The sequence below is a fragment of the Leptinotarsa decemlineata genome, unplaced genomic scaffold, assembly GCF_025532065.1.
Source record: "Leptinotarsa decemlineata unplaced genomic scaffold, Ldec_3_MD MMD2_tig00004307_RagTag_RagTag, whole genome shotgun sequence".
Taxonomy (NCBI): domain Eukaryota; kingdom Metazoa; phylum Arthropoda; class Insecta; order Coleoptera; family Chrysomelidae; genus Leptinotarsa; species Leptinotarsa decemlineata.
The window spans coordinates 12,622,534-12,646,090 of NW_027412606.1; the positions used below are offsets into that span (position 1 = coordinate 12,622,534).

Genomic DNA, 23,557 nt, shown 5'->3' on the forward strand with positions numbered 1-23,557 from the left:
AAACAACAACAAATCAGCTACAGTTATACCGAGCAAAAACGAAAAAATCTATATTTTGAAGCAAATAGTGTGAAATGTTCCTTACCCCAAAAGGGCTGCCTCTTCAGCTAACCCAGAAGAAGGCATATTTCTGTTTGTGTTTATGTTTGCACTATCAGTCCTAAAACAAGAAAAAAGAACGAACATACCATCTACTCCTACGTAATAAAATTCCAGTATTGGGAAATCTTTTTCGGTTGTGAACAAAACTACCAAATCGTGAACAATTACATTCAAGGAGTCATTCCGTTGCGAACTAATGCAAACATTAAAACTCTATCAGAGTTGAATAAACAAATATAGCATGCACATTTGCGACTAAGTGTTCAAATGAGAATAAAGCTGATTGGTATGAAAATTATTAGGGGATTGTGCCAGACAAGGTTTGTCGACAAATTTGAAATTAATTCATGTCTTGATGATTTGTCCATAACCATTCAATAAGTTATTTGCGTGTTGAAATGAAAACTGAATATATATAAAATAATATAATTTTTGGTCAAATTGAAAGGACTAAATAATACACTTTATCGTATGATTTTTCGATATCAATTTTCACAATTTAATTGAAATGGTATATTTTTAGGAGATATTAATTTTTGGGAATTGTGTAGGAATCCTGTGAATGATATCTGATTCGATCCTATTACGAATGTTTGGAGTACAAACGGAAAAGAGAAAAGTGTTTTTCGTATAGTTCAGCTTTCATATAAAAAAATTTGTTTCGAAAGTACTTTTCTTTCGTTTTATTCAATGTTTGTATAAAAATAGCTGATTCATACAAAAGGGCTTTTTGTTCCAGTTTGTGTCTAAAAGTTATTCTTTTCCACACATTCTGATCTAGACATCTTTGTATAAAGTTAATGTTTGAAATTTATTGCTTCCTTTCTTTCTTTGGAAAATTCTCACATTTTTGGTATCAAGATAGAGAAGTAGAAGGCCAAAAACTTTCTTTTCCAAAAATTAATATCTTCTTAAAATATATCGTTTCAATTTGAACAAGATTCTTATTGCTGTAATTTAATAAAACAAGCAAATGAATGTTATTTAAGTACTGTCATTGATGCCATATGTGGATTCAACCCATTCCGTGCGTAATTATGAACGAATTAAGTGTTTTTTCTTATAATGTTATCCGTACTTGCTACTGAAGAGCCGATAAGGCAAAGTTTCTTACGGCGAAACATCGATATGTACCAGTGCGGATGACAGTGTTCCATGTAAGTGAAATTTCACTTCTTTCATTAATTATATTGTGTAGAAATCTTGTGAAGCCTTGAATAAAGGCATGGAACTGGCTACCCTTGCAGTAAAGCGCCCTCACTTGTGCCAAAGTTGCCAAAGAGAGTGTGTTCGACCAGTCTTGGCCTACACCTGCCGATATAAATGAGATGTTTTCTAGTGACCTGTCCACCTTCCTGAAAATGACAGGATGGATGATGACCTAGGAGGACAACTCCTCGGAAGGATGTACAATGGGTCACATGTGGCATAAGTGCTGTGGGCCTACACTCCCCCTTCCTACGCTACAGATACAGCATCCTGTGAATTATATCTGATTCGATCTCATAACATCTTTGCATAGAGTTAATTTTTTAAATTGATTGCTTCCTTCCTTTTTTGGAAGATTTCCACATTTTTTTGTATCAAGATGTAGAAGTAGAAGGCCAGAAACTTTCTTTTGGTGTAACGTAATACGCAGGGCCGACCCTAACCATCCATGTTACGTCAGATTCACTCATTTGGCGCCCTTTGAGTAGTCTCTTTCCCATCTTTCACTTTGGTAACGGGGCAAGATATCTAAGTCGTACAAAATTTTTATATGAAAATGTGAATTAGAATTTTTTTGATAAAAAGCGAATTGTGAAACATCACTCGCAGCAGCGAAGGCGCTATCAACTTTATTTTTCATATAGAAAAGGGAATTTTGTGACCCTTCGCTTGAAAGAAATTATTTTTACAACGATCTATATTGGTCTGAATTTGAATAACCGGTTGTATGAAGTGGACACTAGGAAAAAAGATTCTTCATTAGTTAGCAACCACATACCTCCAAAGTTAGTTAACACAGGTTACACAACGTTTGTTATGTGTGAGAGAAGCAAATTGTTTGTTGCAATGAATCGTATCCAGAACAAAAATCAAACCGAATTATTCAAAAAAAGCATTTCTTTTTCCAATTCGATTCATACATACAGTCGAACCGCGAGTCCCGATCACACTGCTATTCGGGTCGGATCTTTACTGCACTGATGAAGGGTAATACCTCGAAACCGGTCTGTAGCATGATCCTGCTGCAAGATGAACGAGACACATCTGCAAGACTAACCTCTGTGAGGTAGCTTGCATGAATGTATGTCGGATATAATTCAATGTACATTGTGGTATTAGCCGGGGAAGTAGTTGTTTTCCGGCAAGCATTTACCAGAATCTACGGTGTAGGAGCTTTTGGGAAAAATGAATGTTACGGGATTTTATTTCGAAATATCCATTTTCTTATAATCAAGATGAATTCTAGAATCCAATTATATTCCAACAAGACGGTGCGCATCCACATCCTTTTAGGCGTATAAGAGATTGGTTGAGTCAAACATATTTAGGCATATAGATTGGTAGGCGAGGTCGAATGAAATGGCCTGCTCGTTCAGAGGATTTGACTTCTCTCGATTCTTTTTTACAAAAATGTTGTACAAGTCTGATATTTTGCTCGAAAGTAAAGAGGTGGCATATTTACGTCCGCACTGTATAACATCGTGTAATAAATAAAAAATATATATCGTTTGTCAGAAAACTCTCTGATGAGACTAACATAAAGACTTTCAGCAAAAAATCGGGTTGTCTCTTATTTGACTGTACGAACTGAATACGATAGCACAGTTTATAATAATATAGATACAAGATAAATTGAAAAGGAGTATATTCATAGAAGAAGTTAATTTTTGGGAAAGAAGAGTTTTGCATTTCTATGTCTCTGTCTTTACACAAAAAAGTGGAAATCTTCCAAAGAAAGAAAGGAAGCAATCTATTTCAAAAAAATTATTTCTCTACAAAGATTTGTAGATTTTGCAATGAAATAACTTTCGTTCAATTCAATTTTCATGTCATTTTCATTTCAATTCAAAGTTTATGTCTCAAATAAGTTAATTCTTTGCATGTTCTACACATCTTTTCATCTTGAAATTGCTTGCTTCCTTTCTTTCTTTAGAAGATTCACACATTTTTTTTGTATGAAGGTGAAGAAGTAGAAAGCCAAAACTTTCATTTACCAATAATCAATCTCTACTTAAAATATACTTCTCTCAATTTAAATAAGATTCCTATGGCTGGGATTCAATCAAATAAGCGTATAAATGTATTTACGTACTGTCATCGTGACATGAGTAGATTGAAGTCATTCCTGACATGAAGTCGTAATTTTATGAATGAATTGAATTGAGTGTTTTTTGTTTGAATAACCGATGAGGCAAGTGTCTTACGGCGAAACATCGGATGTATTTTTCTTTGGTGTTATTCAATGTTTATATGGAAGTAGGTGTTTCGAGAGGACTTTTTCTTCCAGTTTTGTGTCTGAAAGTTACTTCCTTGCATGACCTACACATCTTAGTATAGAATTGACTTTTTCAAAATCGATTACTTCATTCCTTTCTTCAGAAGATTTCTACATTTTTTGTATAAATATGGAGAAAGAGAAAGCCAAAACCTTTCTTTGCCAAATAATTATTCCATTTATTTTTTCTCAGTTCTCATTATTTTCATAGCCGGCCGTTCTTGAATATTTATACTGATTATATCTGTGGTCAATGTCAAAAAGTATCATCTGCTGACTCGGAGCTTATTTCAATAATATTTCAACACGTTTTAAATAATCAAAATTTTATAAAATTCCATACTGTTCAAGTAGTAGAAACATTCAAGTATTCCGGTGGATTTTAGACGGAACATTGTTCAATATTTTAGATTTTTTTTTCAACATGCATCGGCATTATAATAGCCGCTCAAGTTCTGCCTAATATCCAAAGAGGGCTGAAATGATATTCCAAATAATCATCGTTGACTGTTCATGAGGTGAATGCATAGTGTAGTGCATCAGGTGTTCTTGCCACATACACGAAAAGTTCAGAATATTTGAGGGTATTCAAGAGCATTCCACAACACACCGGAACAGTCTGGAATGTTTGGAAATAGTCTGGAACATTCGAGAACATCCCGGAAAATTAGGTTGTTGTGAAAAAATTCAGAACAGTTTTGAATGCTATGGAATGTTCTGGGAGATTAAAAAACCCTTCTCGGAGTCTTTTTTGTATGGGTGGGACTATCCATTGGTAGGGGTATATAAAGCCATATACGTTGACCTCTTAAAATTGCATGTTCATCCTTTTATACGAATTACCACATAACCCATATAAACTTACTGATCTAAGCCGTGTATAGTCGAAGGTAACACTTAAAGTTGTCGGCACTCTCAAAGGTCAAAGAAACCAATAGGCACATAGAAATTAACCGGCAACAAACTAGTCCATGTGGACTGTAGACTTAGCGGATTATTTTTACTAACCGAGTTTTAGTTTGGCTGAAGAAATACAAATGCACGGAGCCACCAGCAGGAGACATCCGCACATTTGTGGTTTCAGTTGATATCTTGTGTTTACAAGAAAACTATCAAAATCACCACGGAGGCAGTATAGCCACCTGAGGATGGTTTTTGTCACTTTCTTAAGTGCAATATCCGATTATTAACTTCTGTATCTATATCGAGACACTCAATAACCTTCATATTTGTGATATGTGAGATTGGTGATTTATTTATTTTGTGGTAATTCATGATCACTTTAGTGAAATTAATAAAAACACTTTTGTCTAATTACCACTAGTGGTAATTATAAAAAAGTTTTCATTCATTTCAGTAGAGTCTTCATATTTGTATTATTTTTTGGACTCGGATGTCACGCAGGTAGATATAGCTGCCTCCGTGGTGATTTTGATAGTTTTCTTGTAAACACAAAATCTAATAATTGAAACCACAAATGTGCGGTTGGCTCCTGCTGGTGGCTTTGTGCATTTGTATTCATTTCTTTCTTTCAGTAACCAAGTGTTTGTAACCAAGTGGCTGCACCATACTGATGATGGGACAGAAGCCCGAAACATATGTATATGGTTTGCCACTTTCTTGAATGCAATGCCAGCTTATTAGATAGATAGATAGATAGATTTTATTTAACTACTTTACAATATGTTTGTTTGTAGCACGTCAAAAAAGAAAGTCCAATAAAATTTTTTTTCCATAAAATTTGACAGCAAATACAGTAAAAACAGGAATTCAAGAATTGATTTACAATATGTTATTAAACTATCACAGCAGAGATGCGGCAATGCGTTTGGCTCGGCAATGCGTTTGGCTCGGCAATGCGCAGTGTAATCCTCAACAGTGTAAAAACAATATTTCAGGAGATACTTTTTTAAGTATTTTCTAAAGGCATTAATACTCAATTTTTTATATTTGATGGCAATGTGTTAAAAAGCTCATAGTTCAGTGAGTTCGACTGTGGAATATTTAGTCGAAAACGGCTGCTTCGGATAAGATGAGCATTGCGAGTGTTGTAGCTGTGTACATCCGAATTTCTCGGCTGACTTCTATGAATTTCAATTAAAGTGTGAAATAAAAACAAATATGGTGAAGGCATAATTTTCAATTTTTTAAAAAACTCTTGACAGTGATCTCTGAAACCAATTCCGTCAAGTTCCCTTATTGCCTTCTTCTTCATTTTAAAAATTGTTATCACATGGGTGGAATTACCCCAGAGAGTAATGCCATAGCTAATGTGCGAGTGAAACAGTGAAAAATACGTGGTTTTAAGAGTTGTAAAATTAGTTAGAATAAGGAACTAGATAGTTTTTTAACTAATTGATCTATATGTATCTGCCAGTTTAGTCTGTGGTCTAGCACTTATCCAAGCAGTTTTACGCTTTTTGTTTCTTGATTAACACTTGAATGGTTATTTGCTGATATTTGCGTTATTTGTGTTTTATTACTATTCAATTTTAATTCGTTTGCTGCAAACCATTCTTTTGCCTTATTAATAGCATAAGTCAGTGAAGCATCCAAGTTTACGTTGTCTTTCTCAGAAATAATAAACGTTGAGTCGCCTGCAAAGAGAACTGACCTATAAGGTGACATAAAGCAGCTGAGGTCATTAATATAAATGATAAAAAGGAGGGGGGGCAAAACCGAACCTTGGGGTATCCCATGACTAACAATCTGAAAGTCTGATGTTTTACCGTTCACTGAAACGCATTGTTTTCTATTGGAAAGATAAGAACTAATAAGTTTCAAGGGAATTCCTGTAACACCATAATAGTTTAGTTTTTCCAAGAGAATGTCATGTGACACACAGTCAAAAACTTTCGAAAGATCGCACAGCATAATAGCCGTACGATTGCCTTGTTAAGTGATTCTACAACGTTACCGACAACATTAAGAACTGCCTGTACTGTTGAGCGGGAGTTTCTGAAGCCAAATTGAGAGTTATTAAAGAATCCGTTTGAATCAAAATATTCATACAATTGTTTTTTGAATTATTGTTCAATGACTGTACTGAATATCGAAATAACACTGATGGGACGATAATTGTCGATAACCGAGGTATCACCTTTTTTAAAAAGAGGTAATACTTTGGATAGTTTAAAAATGTTAGGGTATATACCAATATTAAACATAATATTTATGAGCTCAGTAAAAGGTTTTACAGCAATTGAATTGGTTTCCTTCAAGATTCGACTATTTAATTCATGAATATCAAGACAATTAGAATTTTTTAAAGAATTTATGATTGAAGAGACATCTAAATGAGTAACAGGGTGCAAATAGAAAGAACTGCACGGTGCAGGAAAGTTCTTGAAACTAAGGAGCTCGTCATTGGATATGTTCGGAAGAGATTCAATAATATTAAGAGCTATTTCACAAAAAAAGTAATTTATCTTATTGGTAAAAACTCAGGAGTTACTACGGATTGTTTTGATTCATTTCTTTCATAGTTAATGACTTTCCAACAAGCATCTGCTCTATTTTCAGATGACATGATGAAATTGTCATATGCAATTTTTTTTGCAGTTTTCAACCTGTTATTATAATCTTCCCCTAAGTACCCTATAATTTTCAAAGTAAACTGGATGTTTTGTCACATCAGTTACCAACTTTGAAGCAGAAAGTTGATTTCTCAGGTATTTCAAGTCGTCTGTAAACCAAGACACTGGAAAATGCTTATTATTTTGATTATTATTTTTTAGAGGAAAACATTTTAAACTTAAGTTATGAAATGTATTTACAAAAAAGTTTGCCAAAAGATCTACATCTGACAAACCTAAGCAAAATAGAATCCAATCCACACTGGTTAAATGACGTTTAAACTTATCTATTCCTTTCATCGATATAAATCGTTTCTTAACCGGTTAGGGTATATTAGTTGGATTCATACTATTGCCTATGACAATGTATTGTGCCTGGTGGTCTCAAAAATAAGGCTCGAAAATACCTATCAAAAATCGTTGTTCTGCTACATTAGTTATTATATTATCAATACAGTTGAACGAAGTAGCTGTAATTCTCGTATCCTCCAAGATGGTGACTACCATGCCATACGATTACAACACACACTTGAAATTATTCAAAATGTCAGTTTCTATTTTGAAATTCAAATTGAAGTCGCCTAAAATTACCAGATTGTCGCAATTCCCAATGAATTGTTTAATATATGTTCAAAATTCAAAAGAAATACGTCGATGCTGCCTTTACCAGATCTGTACACTGCTACAACGGCAGTTTTTATGGATGGCAAATAAATGGCTGAAAATTCCTAGTTTTGTTCACTATTGAAAACATCCAAATTGATTGGAATGTGTTTTAAACTATTCTTATTTTGTTTTATATAAATGGCTACGCCTCCATGAATTTTATTACTACGACAATAGAAGTTAGCTAAAGTATATCCTGATATATTGATATGTGCTAGACAGTCCTCAGTCTGCCAATGTTCTGAGAAGCAGAGAACATCAAAATGATGATCAGAAAGGAAATCATTTATTGTATCCACCTTATTAGAAATACATTGCACATTAACATGAAGCATATTTACTGCATTCCGCTGGTGACATTTTTTTAAATTGAACATTGTTTTTATGAAAACTATATAAATCGTTTGAATCTAGCTTTCCTCTTCGGTCGTCTGGTGTTGTTGAAAATTTCTGTTGAAGTTAAATCTTTTTATAGCTGCATCTTTTGGCCAAATTTGTGGCTTATAGACTTGGTTTAAATTCTCGAATGGAAACGATACTTTCAGGAGCAGATCTTTTGCAGTCATGCCAGGACTTATTCGGGGACATGTACATGTCCTTGTCAATGCAATGGTTTTGAAATTAGAAACATCATTGCTAATACCGATAATTGGTTTATATTTATTTATGCTGGCGTTTTTGTTAGAGAGATTCCCAAGAATTCCCTGTTGTTGTCGTGTCTTTATTTACAAGTGGTTTTTGTAAAGGTTGCCTTTGAATATCTGGCGATTTTTTTTATCAATACTCGTTTTTGTATTGTGATTGTTGGTAACAGATAAATTGTTTGAGACAGGTTTTTTGTAGTCCCGAGTGTTTGTAGAATTCGAATTTGAGTGATTGTCATTCCTGCCACTAGATGTTCCTGCTGTACTAAAATCTAATATATTTTTATTGTTACATTGTTTTAACAACAAAATCAAACTTTCCTGTTCTTCGGTTCTTTTTTCCAGATGATATGAAAGTTTGCTCACAGATGCAAGTTCACTTTTGACTGCATTTAAGTCTCTAGTAAGGTACTCGCACTGCGCACATGTAGCATTATTGAAATTAACTGGTTTTCCTTCTGTTTTCTTCATGTTAACTACAGTTACACTTAAACTTTTCACGTAGTCCATTAGTTGCACATTATTCACACCCGGAGGAAGTTTGAAGTTTATAATTATGTCTATTAGATCATTCTTTTTGAGCTTATTTAGCTCTGCTGTTAACAACACGACTTCACTATCCGCCATATTGCCTTATTCAATAAAAGTATCTATATCAAGACACTCAATAACCTTCATATTTGTATTATTTCCTGGACTCGGATGTCACGCAGATCTATTAAGATCTCTTAACTGAAACCACAAATGTCCGGTTGCCTCCTTCTGGTGGCTGCGTGCATTTGTATTCATTTCTTCATTTTGGTATATAGTTATTGTGATTCTTATATAATCAAAAATGATTATTGAATAACGAAATTAGTTAGCTCCCTAACTATATAGTTTACTTGAACTATACCACAGACAGTAATTAATATTAGTGACCTTGGATGGAATGTTCACAACCATCAATTTCAATTTCGAAATAGCTACTTATCTACCTGAAGACAACACAATACAAAATTAGGTTTTTTTGCATCAGTTTGTCAGGCCGCTTGAATTTAATTTTTCGGGCAATATTTCTAGTTTTGTGGAATGGCATTGCTACCCTTCCGAAACAGGAACGGGTACAACAACTGAAATAGAATGCGACATTTCCAATCATATGTTCTTTTCATTTCCTGACTTTCATCATGCAATAAATTGAAAATCATTGGACAAAGAAAAACTATTTTAGGATACTTTCCACACAGTTTTTTTACAAGTTTATGAAACAAGAATGAAATGGCTGAGTACAATTCTTATTTGAAATTAATTCTATTAGCTGATTTTAACTATAATGGTTTCTACGGTGAAGGACATTTTTTACCTGAGACTTTATAATCTGATAACCTCAATGTTCAATGTACTGCGTTGAAAATTAAACGGTCTCCAACGTAAGTAATCAAAATCAAAACTCTTGTGGAATATTTATTGCATTATTTTTCCTTAGAATGTATTTCAGCAACTCAAAATTTTGGGTATCTACATCCTTGTTTTGTCATACCCTTGCCCTGATAGTATACATCCCTTGATCATTTTGTTGAACATCAAAAAAATGTGCAAGTTTTCTTATTTCGTGACTAGATATAGCGAAAACGTGCTATGTTATGTTTTGTATGTAGGTATTCGACTGAACGTGTACCAGATCAACTGAGCCTGTGAGACCAAATAGCACTTTATTCAAATTTCCCGACCACATTCTTCCGAATAAAGTTTCACCGGAATATTGTAACTAAGAATTATTTCTCAAAACCGTCCTTCACCGCTATGTACTCATGAATCACGCATTACATTTTGAAAATTTCTTCGTGACCATTGGACTTTTATATTTTATCGAATTTAAAAACATGTCCTTGTGCTCATATAGAATGAACCATAAAATGGAGTAATACGCCTCTCTGCTATTTTTCTGCGGCATTTTTCCTTATGGTGTATCAACAAATAAATTATCAACGATAAATCGCAAACCTAATAGACGGCACATTCATGAGATATTAGGTTATGGATCCTATTTTGCACAGCGATTAAGATAATTTGAATTGGATTATAAAAACGTCTACCATACTCCATATAAAAATAATTTGTAAAAGGAACATACTTACCGTTTTATGTTCTGTTGTGTGCACTGAATTATGAAAATAGCAGATATTCTGAAGCCAAGTGTTTGCCCGCGTTGAAGTCGTAAATAGAAGCAGAGTGAGGCGGCATATTTTCCCGCTTTACTCTATACATTGATTTAACTTTCATGAAAGTCATAACTATTCACCTGTTATAAATCTCAAATAACATTTTTTAGACGAACTTGAAAACGAATATGAAAAATTCAAAGTACTAGTACAATCCGCGCTCAAAAATAATTAACCTGACGTACAACGGAATTATTCCTTTATCCCTCTCGACCTTTTTTGCATTAAGTTGACCGTAAATAAATCGTTATCGACCAACTTGGCTAGCCAATCCAAGAAAACTGGTTCAATCGATATGGCCATGTACACAAAAGAAATGTGATACCCAACGCGAATTATAAAAAAGAACATAGGTCTTCGGTGATCTAATGTAGGAAATATAATACCTTTAAGAAAATTAGGTTGCTCAGTTCGATGGTGAAGGGGATATGCCGTCTGTTCGAAAAATAAAGTGCATTTTTAATTTTTCTCAAGGAATATTTATATATTCATCTTCTTCTTATCATTTTTTTGGGTCTTTGCATAACAAATGTTATGCAACAGTCGCTTCCTCCGGGGATGTAGTGTGTCTTGCTTAACGCAAACTACGTCTGTATGTTGTTGATAGACACTAAGTCCACGTGAATTGAGATTTTCTTGCGTAAATAGAACTTTTGGCTCAAGTATCTGCGTTCTATCTTCACTTGCTGGTGGTACTCACCGTACAGAGAATACATACAAAGGTTGAGACATTAGGACTGAAACTAATAAATTTGGGATAAGGAGTGGATGTGGGTGTACCCTCCTCCCCCGCTATTATAATTTAATATGGTTATACTCCATGAATTTTCATATAATTTTTATTATGCTAATATTTTAACTTCCCAGAACTGTAGACATGTTCAGAGGAGCTGTTATTCCTTTCTTTATGAATTAATTAAATATATTATTTTCTGGACTAGTAGTAATCGGACATTCAAGAAAAATATGGTTTAGGGTTTCTGGTTCGCCGCATTCACAGTTTTGTGTATGGCTTGAAATAGGTGTGTTTTAATCATAAAAAGACCTCTTTTCATGCGTATTAGACTTGTTATATGTCTTCTATCCATTGAGGGAACATTCCAGTACCATGGTGTTACTGGGAATTCCTAGTGGATCCTAAAATAGGCTTTACCTTTTACTTGTATATTTTGTCTCCATTGTACGTAAAATTGATTCATTATTTTTTGTTTCCGGTATGGAATGAAATTATTTTTATCTATTTTCATATCCAGTGAAACATTTAAAGAAGTACCAATTTTTGCCAACATATCCGCTTATTCGTTGCCGCTTGTTCGTTATTAGGTTCGTCCCAACCTTGAGTCAGGAAACAGATTTCCAACTGTTTGTGAATCGTTGTCAACGCGCATGTCTGGTAAATATTGGTTTCTGATCAATTTGAAATTTCTGATTGGAACAGCTGATAATTCAACTGAAGTTTGGCATGGAATTTCAACATAACCTTTAAAAATAAATCTAATCAAGTGTATTTCTGGAGGGTAAAAGAAGTTTGAAGTATTTTATATCTCTATTCTATTTACTAATCAACATGGAACTGGGAGGTCACCGCAATAATTAATTTGTGGTATTAAAGATGTTCATATTTTAGGTTCTTTTAAAGAATTCTTAATTTTTCCTGCGCCAGCAAATACATAATTTATTTCATAACAATTTTTGCAGGTTATGTTGTTTGCAAGTTGCATGAACATAAAACAGAAACAGTAATACGGAATACGCATGCGTCAGATTAATGGTTAGAAGATAATCCTCAAACCATTCTGATAGATTTCGAACAGGTTTGAATCTTGGATGGAACAGAAAACTGAATGGTTGGAAACTCACGTTGGAACGCAATCACATTACTATGCAGAATCCTGACTGTCAGAAACTGTTTCTGACGCTGGTTGGAACGAACCTATTGTGTCCAGGTATCCAAGCAAAGAAAGTAATGTTGTTCTGTTCTGACCTATTTATTGAATATTTTATATTTAGCGTAATATAATCACTGTTTACCTTATTATCTGTAATCTGAATTATACCCAGAGCACTTAGATATACATGTTGCTATTCCTTTACAGATTGCTATTATTTCTGCATCACTAGTACCGAGCTGAAAATGCAAAATTTATTTGAGGCATGTGTATCCCTGTTTCCCTTTTTTTATCCGATTTTGAAGCATCTGTAAATACAAAGTTATATTCTGTTTGGTATTTCTATGTGCCACTCAAGAATTGTTTATTACGTGATGGATCATATTTTTTTATCTTGATGTCAACTACGTCTATTTCCTGAATATAAGTGTTGTATTTATAGTTAAAAGCTGGTATAGCGTTGATTTTATATATGTCGGCTGTATTTGTTTGACATAGACTTAATGCTTCAGTAAGGTATGGTGTTTGTTTATTTTTCCAGAAACCTGTTTGATTTTGAAGTAAATGTTTGATGATAATTAATAGCTGCAATACTGGTGGTTAGTAATATATTCTTTTCAGTATAAATTTTGTTGCCAACCATTTCCGCCTTGTCTCTAGACATCATGTACCAGCTTCCGCTAACATAGCATTTACTGGAGTTGATTTCATACATCCTAGGAGAACACGAAGACCTTGGTTATATGTTTAATCCAGTCTAGTCAGATTTTTTTTAGAACAAAGTTTCTATTACATTGACTCACATTCTAGGTGAGATTATACTAGACCAGGGGTCTCCCAACTTTGAAGCCTTCGGGCCATAATGATTTTTTCAGTTTGTTCCAAGGGCCAATTTCTGCCCTTAACTATATTTCTAGACTAGGATAGTCGCAAAGTGCGTGAACTAAGCAAACTTACGCTTTTTTTGCATTTCAATTATTACTGTGACATCTAGTGGCGAGTAGTGGTACTATGTACTATTTTTTTCAGCTACCCGCTAGGTGGCATTAGGCATAATTAAATATTTGGAATTACCGCGTTGATTCGAGAAAGTTCTGGTTCTAGCTAGTGTATTCCGATCACCTCAAGATGGCAGTAATAATTGCATATAAAAAGGCTAGCGGCGCAACTGCGAGTTATTCTGCGTAGGAAAGGCGAAGGAAGCGAAACTGTCTATTGTGAAATAAAGTAACACCCGTCAATAAAAGTATTTTGATTTGACTTATTGTTTTTATGTGTGATTTGTTAGTATGGAGAAAAAACGAAAAATCAACAGTGAATGCAGAACTTTCCAAGAAAAACTTTCAGTATTTGTGATTGAGTCCAGTAATAAGGCGCTATGTTTAATTTGTGATGAAACTATAGCTGTTCTCAAAGACTATAACATTGAACGACACTATAAATCGAAACATCTTCAAAGTTACTCCAAGTATACAGGAAGTTTGCGGAAGGAAAAATTTGAAGCTCTGAAACGCGGACTCAAATCGCAGTAATCTTTGTTTACCAAAGCGAATACTGAACAAGAGTCTGCAACTCGCGCCAGCTTTCGTGTGGCTCTTGAAATCGGAAAACGTGGCAAACCATTCACCGATGGAGAAATGATAAAAGAATGCTTGATTGCAGTAGCCGAAGAAATATGCCCCGAAAAGGTAAATTTATTTAAAAGTGTCAGTTTGTCAGCAAACACCGTGGCTCGGAGGGTGCAAGACATCGCAGAAAATATATCATCTCAACTGCCTGACAAAAATGGACATCATGAGTGGTTTTCTCTAGCATTGGATGAATCAACGGATGTGTCAGATACTGCTTAGGTGTTGATTTTTATTCGCGGAGTAGATAAAAGCTATGAAGTGTATGAAGAACTTCTTGATATTGATAGTATTCACGGCACGACAACTAGGGCAGATATTTTTAAGGGAGTTAAAAATGCCATTAATAAAAAGAACCTTCGATGGAGAAATTTTAAATCTATAGCAACTGATGGAGACAAAAATATGTATGGTAAAATAAAGGAGTGGTTGCACTTGTGTCAAAGGATGTAGAAAATGATGGTGGTTCAAAACCATTAGTCTTACATTATATCATTCATCAACAGTCCTTCTGCGGAAAATGTTTGGATATGTCTGAAGTTCTGAAACCAGTCATATCAGTTGTTAATTTCATCAGATCCACTGGGCTGAATCACCGACAATTCCGCGAGTTTATTCAACAGATTGGAGAAAAAGATTTACCATATCATACTGCCGTACGCTGGCTTAGTTGCAAAAAAGTCCTTAAGCGCTTTTTTGAACTTCGAGCAGAGATCGAAATTTTTTGAAATGAGAAGCAGCGAGCGCCCTTTTGTCGATTTACAAAATAGTGAATGGATGTGGAAGTTCTATGTCGATTTGACAAATCATATGAACGAACTGAATTTGAGATTGCAAGGAAAAAATCAGCTTCTCCCTGATTTATACACCAATATCAAATCCTTCAGGCAGAAAATAATACTATTTCAATCGCAATTACGTAAAAAATGTTTCACACATTTTGAAACACACAGAGACTGAATTTTCCGTCAATTTTGCAATCGTAATATCGAATTAAATAGTAACTTTTTTGCTAGCAGCAATAGTTAGAAAAGCTAATATGGTGCTACCTATTGCTACAGGACAGAAAGTTTCATCTTAGTGCCCATCCTTTTTTCGTGAGTCACCTTTGATAACAAATATAGCCTCAATTTTCACTTACAGAATCATCTAAATTCAGTTTTCTTTTGTATACCCAGTTATAGGAAGTTGCTTTCCTACTGAGTGGCAGTTCTTCTATAATCCCAGTTCAATTTTCAGTGAGAGGTTCAATTTCATTATCTATCGTTCCAATCCAATGATTTTTCTAAGGTCAGGTAATTTCTTCTTTGTGAGTGAGTCTTGAGTAAAGACAAGATAATACTCCTTATTGATAGTTAAATCATTTGGCAATAACTCCTGATGCACTATGTCACGGTAATCGACGAAAACAGTGAGTAAAACATTGACATTTGATCGAATTTGGCGTGATTTTTTGATCTTGGCACTCCTGGACTCTTTCATTGTAACGATTGGACTTTGTAAGGCAAATATTTTAATTCTATATTTGTTGGGCTTATTTGGGATGTACATTTTGAATCCGCACTGTCCCCTAAACGCCTCCAACTCCTCATCAATTGTTGTGTACTCGCTAAGCGTGTAGTTTCTTTTATAATTTTCCACCACGATATCGTATAAGGCTCGTAAAGGAGCCAATTTGTCGATAACTTGTCGCTATTCTCTTGTATCTTTATCGTCAAAACGCAAGTATCGTAGCAAAAACAAAAATCGCTCTTTGGACATGGTCAGCCAGAACCTCTCAACGCCGGTACCTTTTCTGTCCCACAGTTCCTAAACGTTGAGGCGACTACTCCGTAAGCAACCAGCAACTACTTCGTAAGCAAATATAACAAACCCAAGAGAGCTTTTATTTCAACGAGATCAGTGGGTTTTACATCCCTGGCTCTTGAAAATCTTTTAGATACGGAATTCATTGTCTTGTTAGTATTTTCGACAATACATTCTTGAACTTCAGCAAAAAAAAAATAATCCCCAACATTCCACTGGAGACTTTGCATTTTTCCTTCAGGTCTAACACCTGGAAGGTGAATAACTATGTTAGATCGTCGTGTTCTGATTTTTTTGTTAGGAAGATGTTTCTTCCACACCGTTTGCCCATATATGCCGATAAAACAGGGCAGTCGAGGTTGTCTTTTCAGAGTTTGAACTTCACCGTCGTCTTCATCACAAGATTGTTCCGTATCGGTGTTTTCAAACCTTTCCTCGATGGCATCGTCCTCCAAGTCCGATTCATCATCCACAAACTCTTTTTCTACATCTACTTCTTCAAGCAGTCGAAGTAAACGTTCCTGCTCTCTTTCATAACCCATCTAAAATATCAATTACAATTTTTATAACCAAATGTCTCTAAGAATTGCTGTAGATTACCTTTTATCACTAAACAAACCACAACATTTGAAGTTCAGCAACAGTTGCGTCACCACTCGCGCCGGGTCTAACAGACTTTATATCGAGTTATACAAAATATTCGATTGCCAACCTACTCTACGCTTCGGCGTGTGAAACTATGTCTAAAAGTAGGAAGCTATACGATGTAGCAACCTCCACTCTTATTGCGCTACAGATTGCGTCTGCAAAATTGAAGCGTAGGGTCTGTGAGACTTGGCGCGAGTACTGGAAGGTTAACGCGCTCTAATAGCGGCACCTGTGCGAAAGTAGCGATTCACATTAGATTTGAATCGCTAGAGATTATATCCATTGGGAAAAATCTTCTCAGAAACTTTATTACTCTACATAAACGCAGTTCTCCAGATGGAAGAGTTCCTAAACAGTGAAGTTTGAGGTGGACTGAGTTGAACATCAAAACGATGAGCAGCCACAGTCCATTCTGATATGTACCGCTCTTGGTAGAATCAAATGTCTTGAAAGTATCTACATAAGAGAGACAAATCTCCAACCTTTCTTCGATGTTCCAGGCTGTCAAGGTTGCACGAGATGTTTGCGTCTCCAATCAGGCGGATGGATCTTTTCTGGATGGAATACAGCAACTTCAGGGTATATTTGGGGGCAGAGCTCCATACATGAGAACAATACTCCAAAGAAGGTCTGATCTGAACTTTATAAAGCACCAAAAGTTGCTGCGATGTGTACAGTTTTCTAGTTCGGAACAGTGTTCCAAGCTTTTGAGAAGCAGCCTTTGCAATTCCAACGACATGAATGTGCCAAGACATATTCTTGTTCATTTAAACCCCCCAACAAACTTATCGGAGCAGAAAGCGGAATTGTCTGACCTTGTCTGACCTTACTTTCTGCTCAATTTTTTTATTTCTACTCTATTCCCTCTATTCTATGATCAGTTGAAGCCTTCCCTATAATTGTTCAATTCGAATGGGGATTATATTCGGATTCCCCAAGAAATTTCATTTCAGGACACCAATTTTCGTCTGTGAGATGAAATAGACAGTTGATGAGAAATAGCATTCTCACAAACAGTCTCTAAAAGAACTTGAAACTGAAACCTTACATAAACCACTTGAAAACTTTCTGGGGTTGAGTTTAAATCCTATCAAAAGGCAACTCATTCATAAAAATAAATGAGAAGTCAAGAGGAAAGGCGCTGCTTTTAATGGTTATTGAAAATATTTTGTGTCAAAAATTGTTTTTATCACAAACGAGCTGCCTGCTCCACTCCAAGCGGTAGCCGTTTTCCCAAAACGCATTGCCCCAAAATTCAAAAAAACTCATAACTCGTCAAATTTCACACTGTAGTCAAACTTTTTTTCAGAAATTTCCAACAATTTCAAATGCAATTGTTTTTAGATATTAAATGTAGTTTATTTTTTCCAGAGGCATTATTTTCAAGAAATAGGATAGAAATTAAAAATGCTTGCAACTTTACAGCTACTATCAGTTACTTTGTTTCAAAAAGTCACACTTTACCTGCCATGTATTAGGATAGAAGCGGTGGAGGTCGTTTCAGCATTACCAAGAAGCAGTTCGTCCCTAGTGTCGGTAGCGGGCGCTCCCGAGACAAAATTTAAAGCTTTCTTGAAACCATCCAGCAATCCAGAAGAAACGGTGTGCCCGCCCCCAGACACCACTGTTGTGGAGCGATAGACGTCGCTCGAACCGGTCAGAGAACGGTACGAGCCTGTCAGGCTCCCGGACATATTGCCACAATGCAACGGCTAGTCATCATCACATCAAAAATTCATTCAAAGTTGTCGGTACTATGAAGCAGCGAGTCTAATTTTTTCTAGTTTAAAATAATATGTTGAATGGTCTCATAGCTGTTGACGGATTTGGAGATAGTGAAAAAAGTTTCTAGATATATCTATATTAGCGAGTCCGCAATCGAGAGTTTCCCATTTTTTCAGTAGCTTGCGCCACCGTTCTAACTTTTTCTAATCATTTTTATTTTTAGGTCATAAATTCAGGCAAATTTGAGACTTTTTATGTAGGTACCCATTTTCCAGAATGTTTTGCTCTTCACGACGTTCGTCTTATTCTTCGGTAGATTCTGATAGCTTATAATAGAGGAGCCCAAGCGGGGATTTCGGGATTTACTAAAGCACGGCAGATTAATATACAGGGGGATACCTTGTACCCGGTTAAGTACCTCCACCTAAAATAAGCCCCATATATAAGGCCGCCTGTGAGGGATAAAGGATCAGATTAGTGAAAAAAAAATTGATCATCAGAAATTCTCGAGCGCGTCAGATTAAGGTAGGGTAAGTTAATTACCTGCTAAATAGTGTATATTCCAGTAATCTGACAATTTGAGAGTGACGTAAAGAAAGGGGAGTGCAGCAAAGTTGTAAAAAAAATAACGTCATTTCGACATTCTCGAGCGTAGCTAATTTTTTTTATTTTGAAGGAAATAATTCAAGGATAACGAAAAATATATAATTTGACGATTTCCGCAAGCCGAAATAACAAAAATTCGTCGATAAAATTGCGTGCAGCTGTGTGATACCTATGTTTCCCTCTCCGAGTTTGTATTCCTCTATTCTCTATTCACATTTTCTCTATCTATTACTCTCTCACTCCGTCCCTACTCTGTCAATCATAATGAAGAAAAGAGAAATTAAACTGTCTATGTTTTTTACGATTTTCAATTGTAACTAACGTCACTGCAGTTTCGTCCTATAAGGACGAAAATAAAAGGACAAATAAAAGTGGTAAAAACATAGAAAGTTTCATTTCTCTTTTCTTCATTAATTAATCAATTGATTATAAAAAAATAATTTTTTTGAGCATTTTTTAAAAAATATTTTCTTATAAATACAAGTATTCTACTTAAAAAACATACACTTATTTATTTGCATGCTATTTCCTGAGCTTTTCAATTAATTAAGTTCAATGAATTAAAAGAAAATAAAAAAATATTGTTTTTGTCAGATTGAGCAAATCCCTCTAGATAATCGTCAGATTATGAGACAGCACATCTAAAACATAAAGATGACCCATATATATCTTAATCTGACGCGCTTGAGTATTTCAAAATGGCGAATTTTTTGCACATTATAATAATGGCCGCGAGTTTGCGTCAGATCGAAATCGTCAGATTATTGAATGAGACCTTTTTTTTGTTGCACTTAACACCCCCTTAGAAAATCTGACGCGCTCGAGTATGTCCATGCAACAGTATTTTTTACATATATAAAAATCTATAGCCGCTTCCCTAACCGATGAAAAGGTATATATTATATTATATATGGTATATATATAAGTATATATTATATATATATATATATATATATATATATATAACATTTTTTCTTCTGAGCTTAGCAACCTAATATGTCTCAATGACGCTCGAGAAAATCCCCATTTTGCATCGTGGACTCCCCTGCTATATTGCACTCAATTAATAAGTGAATATTACAGAGTTTCCATTTATTTGGCTGTGCGATGGCAATGTAGTTTGTAACATTTACTCTCATGTTTACTGATGACAGCTGCTCCCACAACTTCTTCTGTTTACGAAGCATCAGAGTAGAAGTGATTGAAGTTGGAGAACTTGGAAGAAATGGCCTGGAATGACCTTCAGATTAGTGCCGTAGGGAAAGGTAGAAGAGAGGTTGATACCAACAGATATTCTGCGAGTGTGTATGGGCGGCATAATGTTAATCTTTTGATGGTTTATTTCATTTATATACTTCGGAAAAATACGACTATGAGCAGGATTTTTAGGATTTGATGGAATGCTTGAAGCATAGTTCATACTGAGACAGTTTCTTCTCAGTTGTAATGGGAATTCTCCTGCATCAACGTACAAACTCTCCAATGGACCAGTCCGAAATGCTTCATAGGCTATTCTTATACCAGCATGGTGAACGCTATCTAATAGTTTCAATACTGTTTCTCCGGCACTTGAGTACACTATAGCTCCATAGTCCAGTTCTGATCTCACTGTTGCTTAATACAAGTGCATCAGGGTTGAGTTGTTTGCACCCCACGAGTGGCTAGCTAGTGTTTTAAGTAGGTTAAGACCATTTTGACATGACTGTTTTAGTTTCTCTGTTTTTCCATAGCATTTTTTATTGAAGGTAAGTCCGAAAAATTGTATGCTATCAACGAATTCTAGTTGTTGATTGTACAAACTTAAGGATGGAATTTGAGCATTGGAATTTTGAGTGGCAGATAACTGAAGTCCTGTTTGCTTAGAGAAGAACATAAAATCGTTACAAATATAAAATGTCCATATAGTTCTTCCAGCTCGCCGGTGACGTTGTTAGTAGAGTCCACTAAATTTTTAATTAAAAATTGAATAGGAGTGAAAATTAGGGCCTACAATAAATCATAAATTGCCAACGTATTTCTATTTCTCCCGTCTCTTCAATATGTTCTCTAAACTATTTTTGAAAGAATGGATTCGCGGTATACCGACGTAAATGGAAGAAAAACTGAATTGAAAAAAGTTAACCCGTTTGAAAATTAAACCCGGCTCTTAGTCTAGTTCATAAGATGAAAATGATGAAAAATAGAGAAAATTGTCAAAAAAATACGTGCGATGACTCATTCGATCCGGAATGATACCTAAAAAAATGTGCTAAAACCTATTTTTACCACATAAAAACCTGCAAAGGTTAAAAACAAATCAAGATGTACAAAAAGGTATTTAGGTTTTTGCAAATATTTCAAAAACTATAAATAATTGAGAAATTTAAAAAAGATCCTTGAAGAGGGGGCAATTTACGAAAAAAAGTCCAACCTCCCAAAACTCTATCTAGATTATTTGTAATTTTAATTTAACAACGAAAATATGTATCCGCGGTTGAAATTCAATATTGGTGCAGTTATAGTTACTTAAAATTTTTGTTATCTGTTTAAAATGTGGCGTCCTTGGACAAGTACTAATAGTAATAACGAGTGTGATAACAACGCAGACTCTTTCCTGTATAGTGATTCCAATAGCGATTGTGAACAATGCGAAAAAGAAAAAGATACGGATGCAATTGAATATTGAAACACAGAGAGTATGTTTCAATGTATATAGAATGTACTATTACAAGCAACATCAGATTTGACCCAAATTCCTTTCTCAACTGTACCAAAACCTTTAGATGTTCATCTAATAAAATCATTAAAAAAAACAATATACGACTGTTACAAAAGTAATGAGATACCTACAATTGAAATCATAAGGAAGAAAATGAATACTTCCGGCCATAACGTGAGCTGCTGTGACAAAACTCTCCAGAATTGGATAAAGAAACTAGGATTCAGATTTAAAATAATGAACAAACGTCAAACAGTTATGGAAAGCAGAAGAATAATATAATTGCGTGACAAATGTTTAGAACAAATAACTGAATATAGACAAGAACAACGGCAAATTTTCTATTTGGACGAAACTTGGTATGACACTCACGACACAGTTACGAAAGGGTGGACTGATGGTTCGAGAATGTGTACACCTAACATGCCTGCAAAACAAAGGATGGCAACCAATCATTGTGCATTGTGGAGAAAGTAAAGGATGGGTTCCAAATTCTTTGAAATTATGTGGAAAAAAACTTGAGGACTGCAATGTTGACTATCATAAGAACATGGAAGCTAATATTTTTGAGGAATGGTTTGAAAACACATTGATCCCAAATTTGGATGCGAATAGTGTAATAGTTCTTGACAACACTTCCTATCATTCGCAACAGTACCATACATCAAAGTACCGAATAAAAATTCGAAGAAAGATGAAATACAAAGTTTTTTAATGGATAACAATTTGTATTTTGGAGATAACTATACCAAAAACCAACTACTTGAAGTTTTACAGAAAAATAACATTTGAAATAATGAATGCCCTTGGGAGTATTGCTGAAATGTATGGCCGCACCATACTGAGACTTCCCCTTTATTTTTGTGTTTCAATCCAATCGAATTGATTTGAAGAAAATTGTAACAAAGCATCAGGCGTAAAAATAATTTACCAAAACTTGATAAGACAGTAATAGAGCCAGTTAAAGAAGAAATATCTAATATTACCGAAGAAGACTGGCAGTTGGTAAATGAGCCCGTGTGGGAAACAGAAGAGCCAGAGTCGTATTTCGGTCGGGTCATGTTTTTTCAATTCAATTTCTCTTCCATTTTTGTCTGCACACCGCAAATCAAATTTTTCTTATTTATATTATAGTCGATAGCACTTCCCTGTCAAATTATTTACGTAAACAGTTGCTTCATGAGGTAGATAAATAACCTATATATAAACCTAAAATTATGCAGAATTTAAAATAACCAAACATTAAACAATTTCAATTTGGTTCTGTCAATGTACCCGTGAAGCTAGCCAAACTCTTCTGTCAGAATCTTCCAGGATTGGCTCACTCCAATGCATTTATTGACCCTACGAAACTTGACACCAAATAGTTGTTGGACTACAATAGGAATGAACTATGATGTCAAACAGGCCTTCTTTCAGGTAATTGTCATTTGAATCATCGTATGCAGAGACTCGGACTGTCGGAAGACAGTGTGTGTCGCATCTGTTTGGAAAATGATGAACAGCAGAGCACATACTTGGTTCCTGCCCCGCTGGGGACCAAATCAGATTTTTATAGATAAGTCTGGTTCACATGTACTCGATTTAGTTCTTTTTGGTGACATTTTTCAGCCCTGTCCAAAAGTTACGACCAAGGTGTCATTCGATTCGTATTTTTGCCTACAAAGTTTAAGGGAAGGTCCTAAAACGCGCCGATAAAAATTACAAAAGTTATAGACAACTGAGTGAAAAAAAAATGGGGCTTTAGTTTTTTCTTAATATCTCGGAAAATTTTCAAAATTTTGGAAATTTGAAAAGAGTTTAAAAGATCAATGAATTTGCGTAAAAAAAGTCCCGACTCCCGAAACTGTATCTCGATTATTTATAATTTTTACAGAGCCCT

The 23,557-nt window shown here is 34.9% G+C and overlaps 1 protein-coding gene across 6 annotated transcripts in view; it reads right to left on the reverse strand.

Annotated features, from left to right (window-relative positions):
- The window catches only part of MESK2 (Misexpression suppressor of KSR 2), a 66,013-nt gene that overhangs the window by 36,706 nt on the left and 5,750 nt on the right, over positions 1-23,557 (reverse strand). For 3 of the 6 annotated variants that reach the window (XM_074179000.1, XM_074178999.1, XM_074179003.1), the window contains exons 2-3: positions 18,111-18,358; positions 86-160 (exon numbers count right to left, since the gene is read on the reverse strand). In XM_074179000.1, coding sequence (XP_074035101.1) covers positions 86-160; positions 18,111-18,340 — 305 coding nt within the window. In that variant the 5' untranslated portion in view covers positions 18,341-18,358. Of the gene's footprint in view, positions 1-85; positions 161-10,591; positions 10,613-18,110; positions 18,359-23,557 lie in introns of those variants that run through there. The other 3 variants (XM_074179005.1, XM_074179002.1, XM_074179004.1) reach the window with 3 other exon arrangements.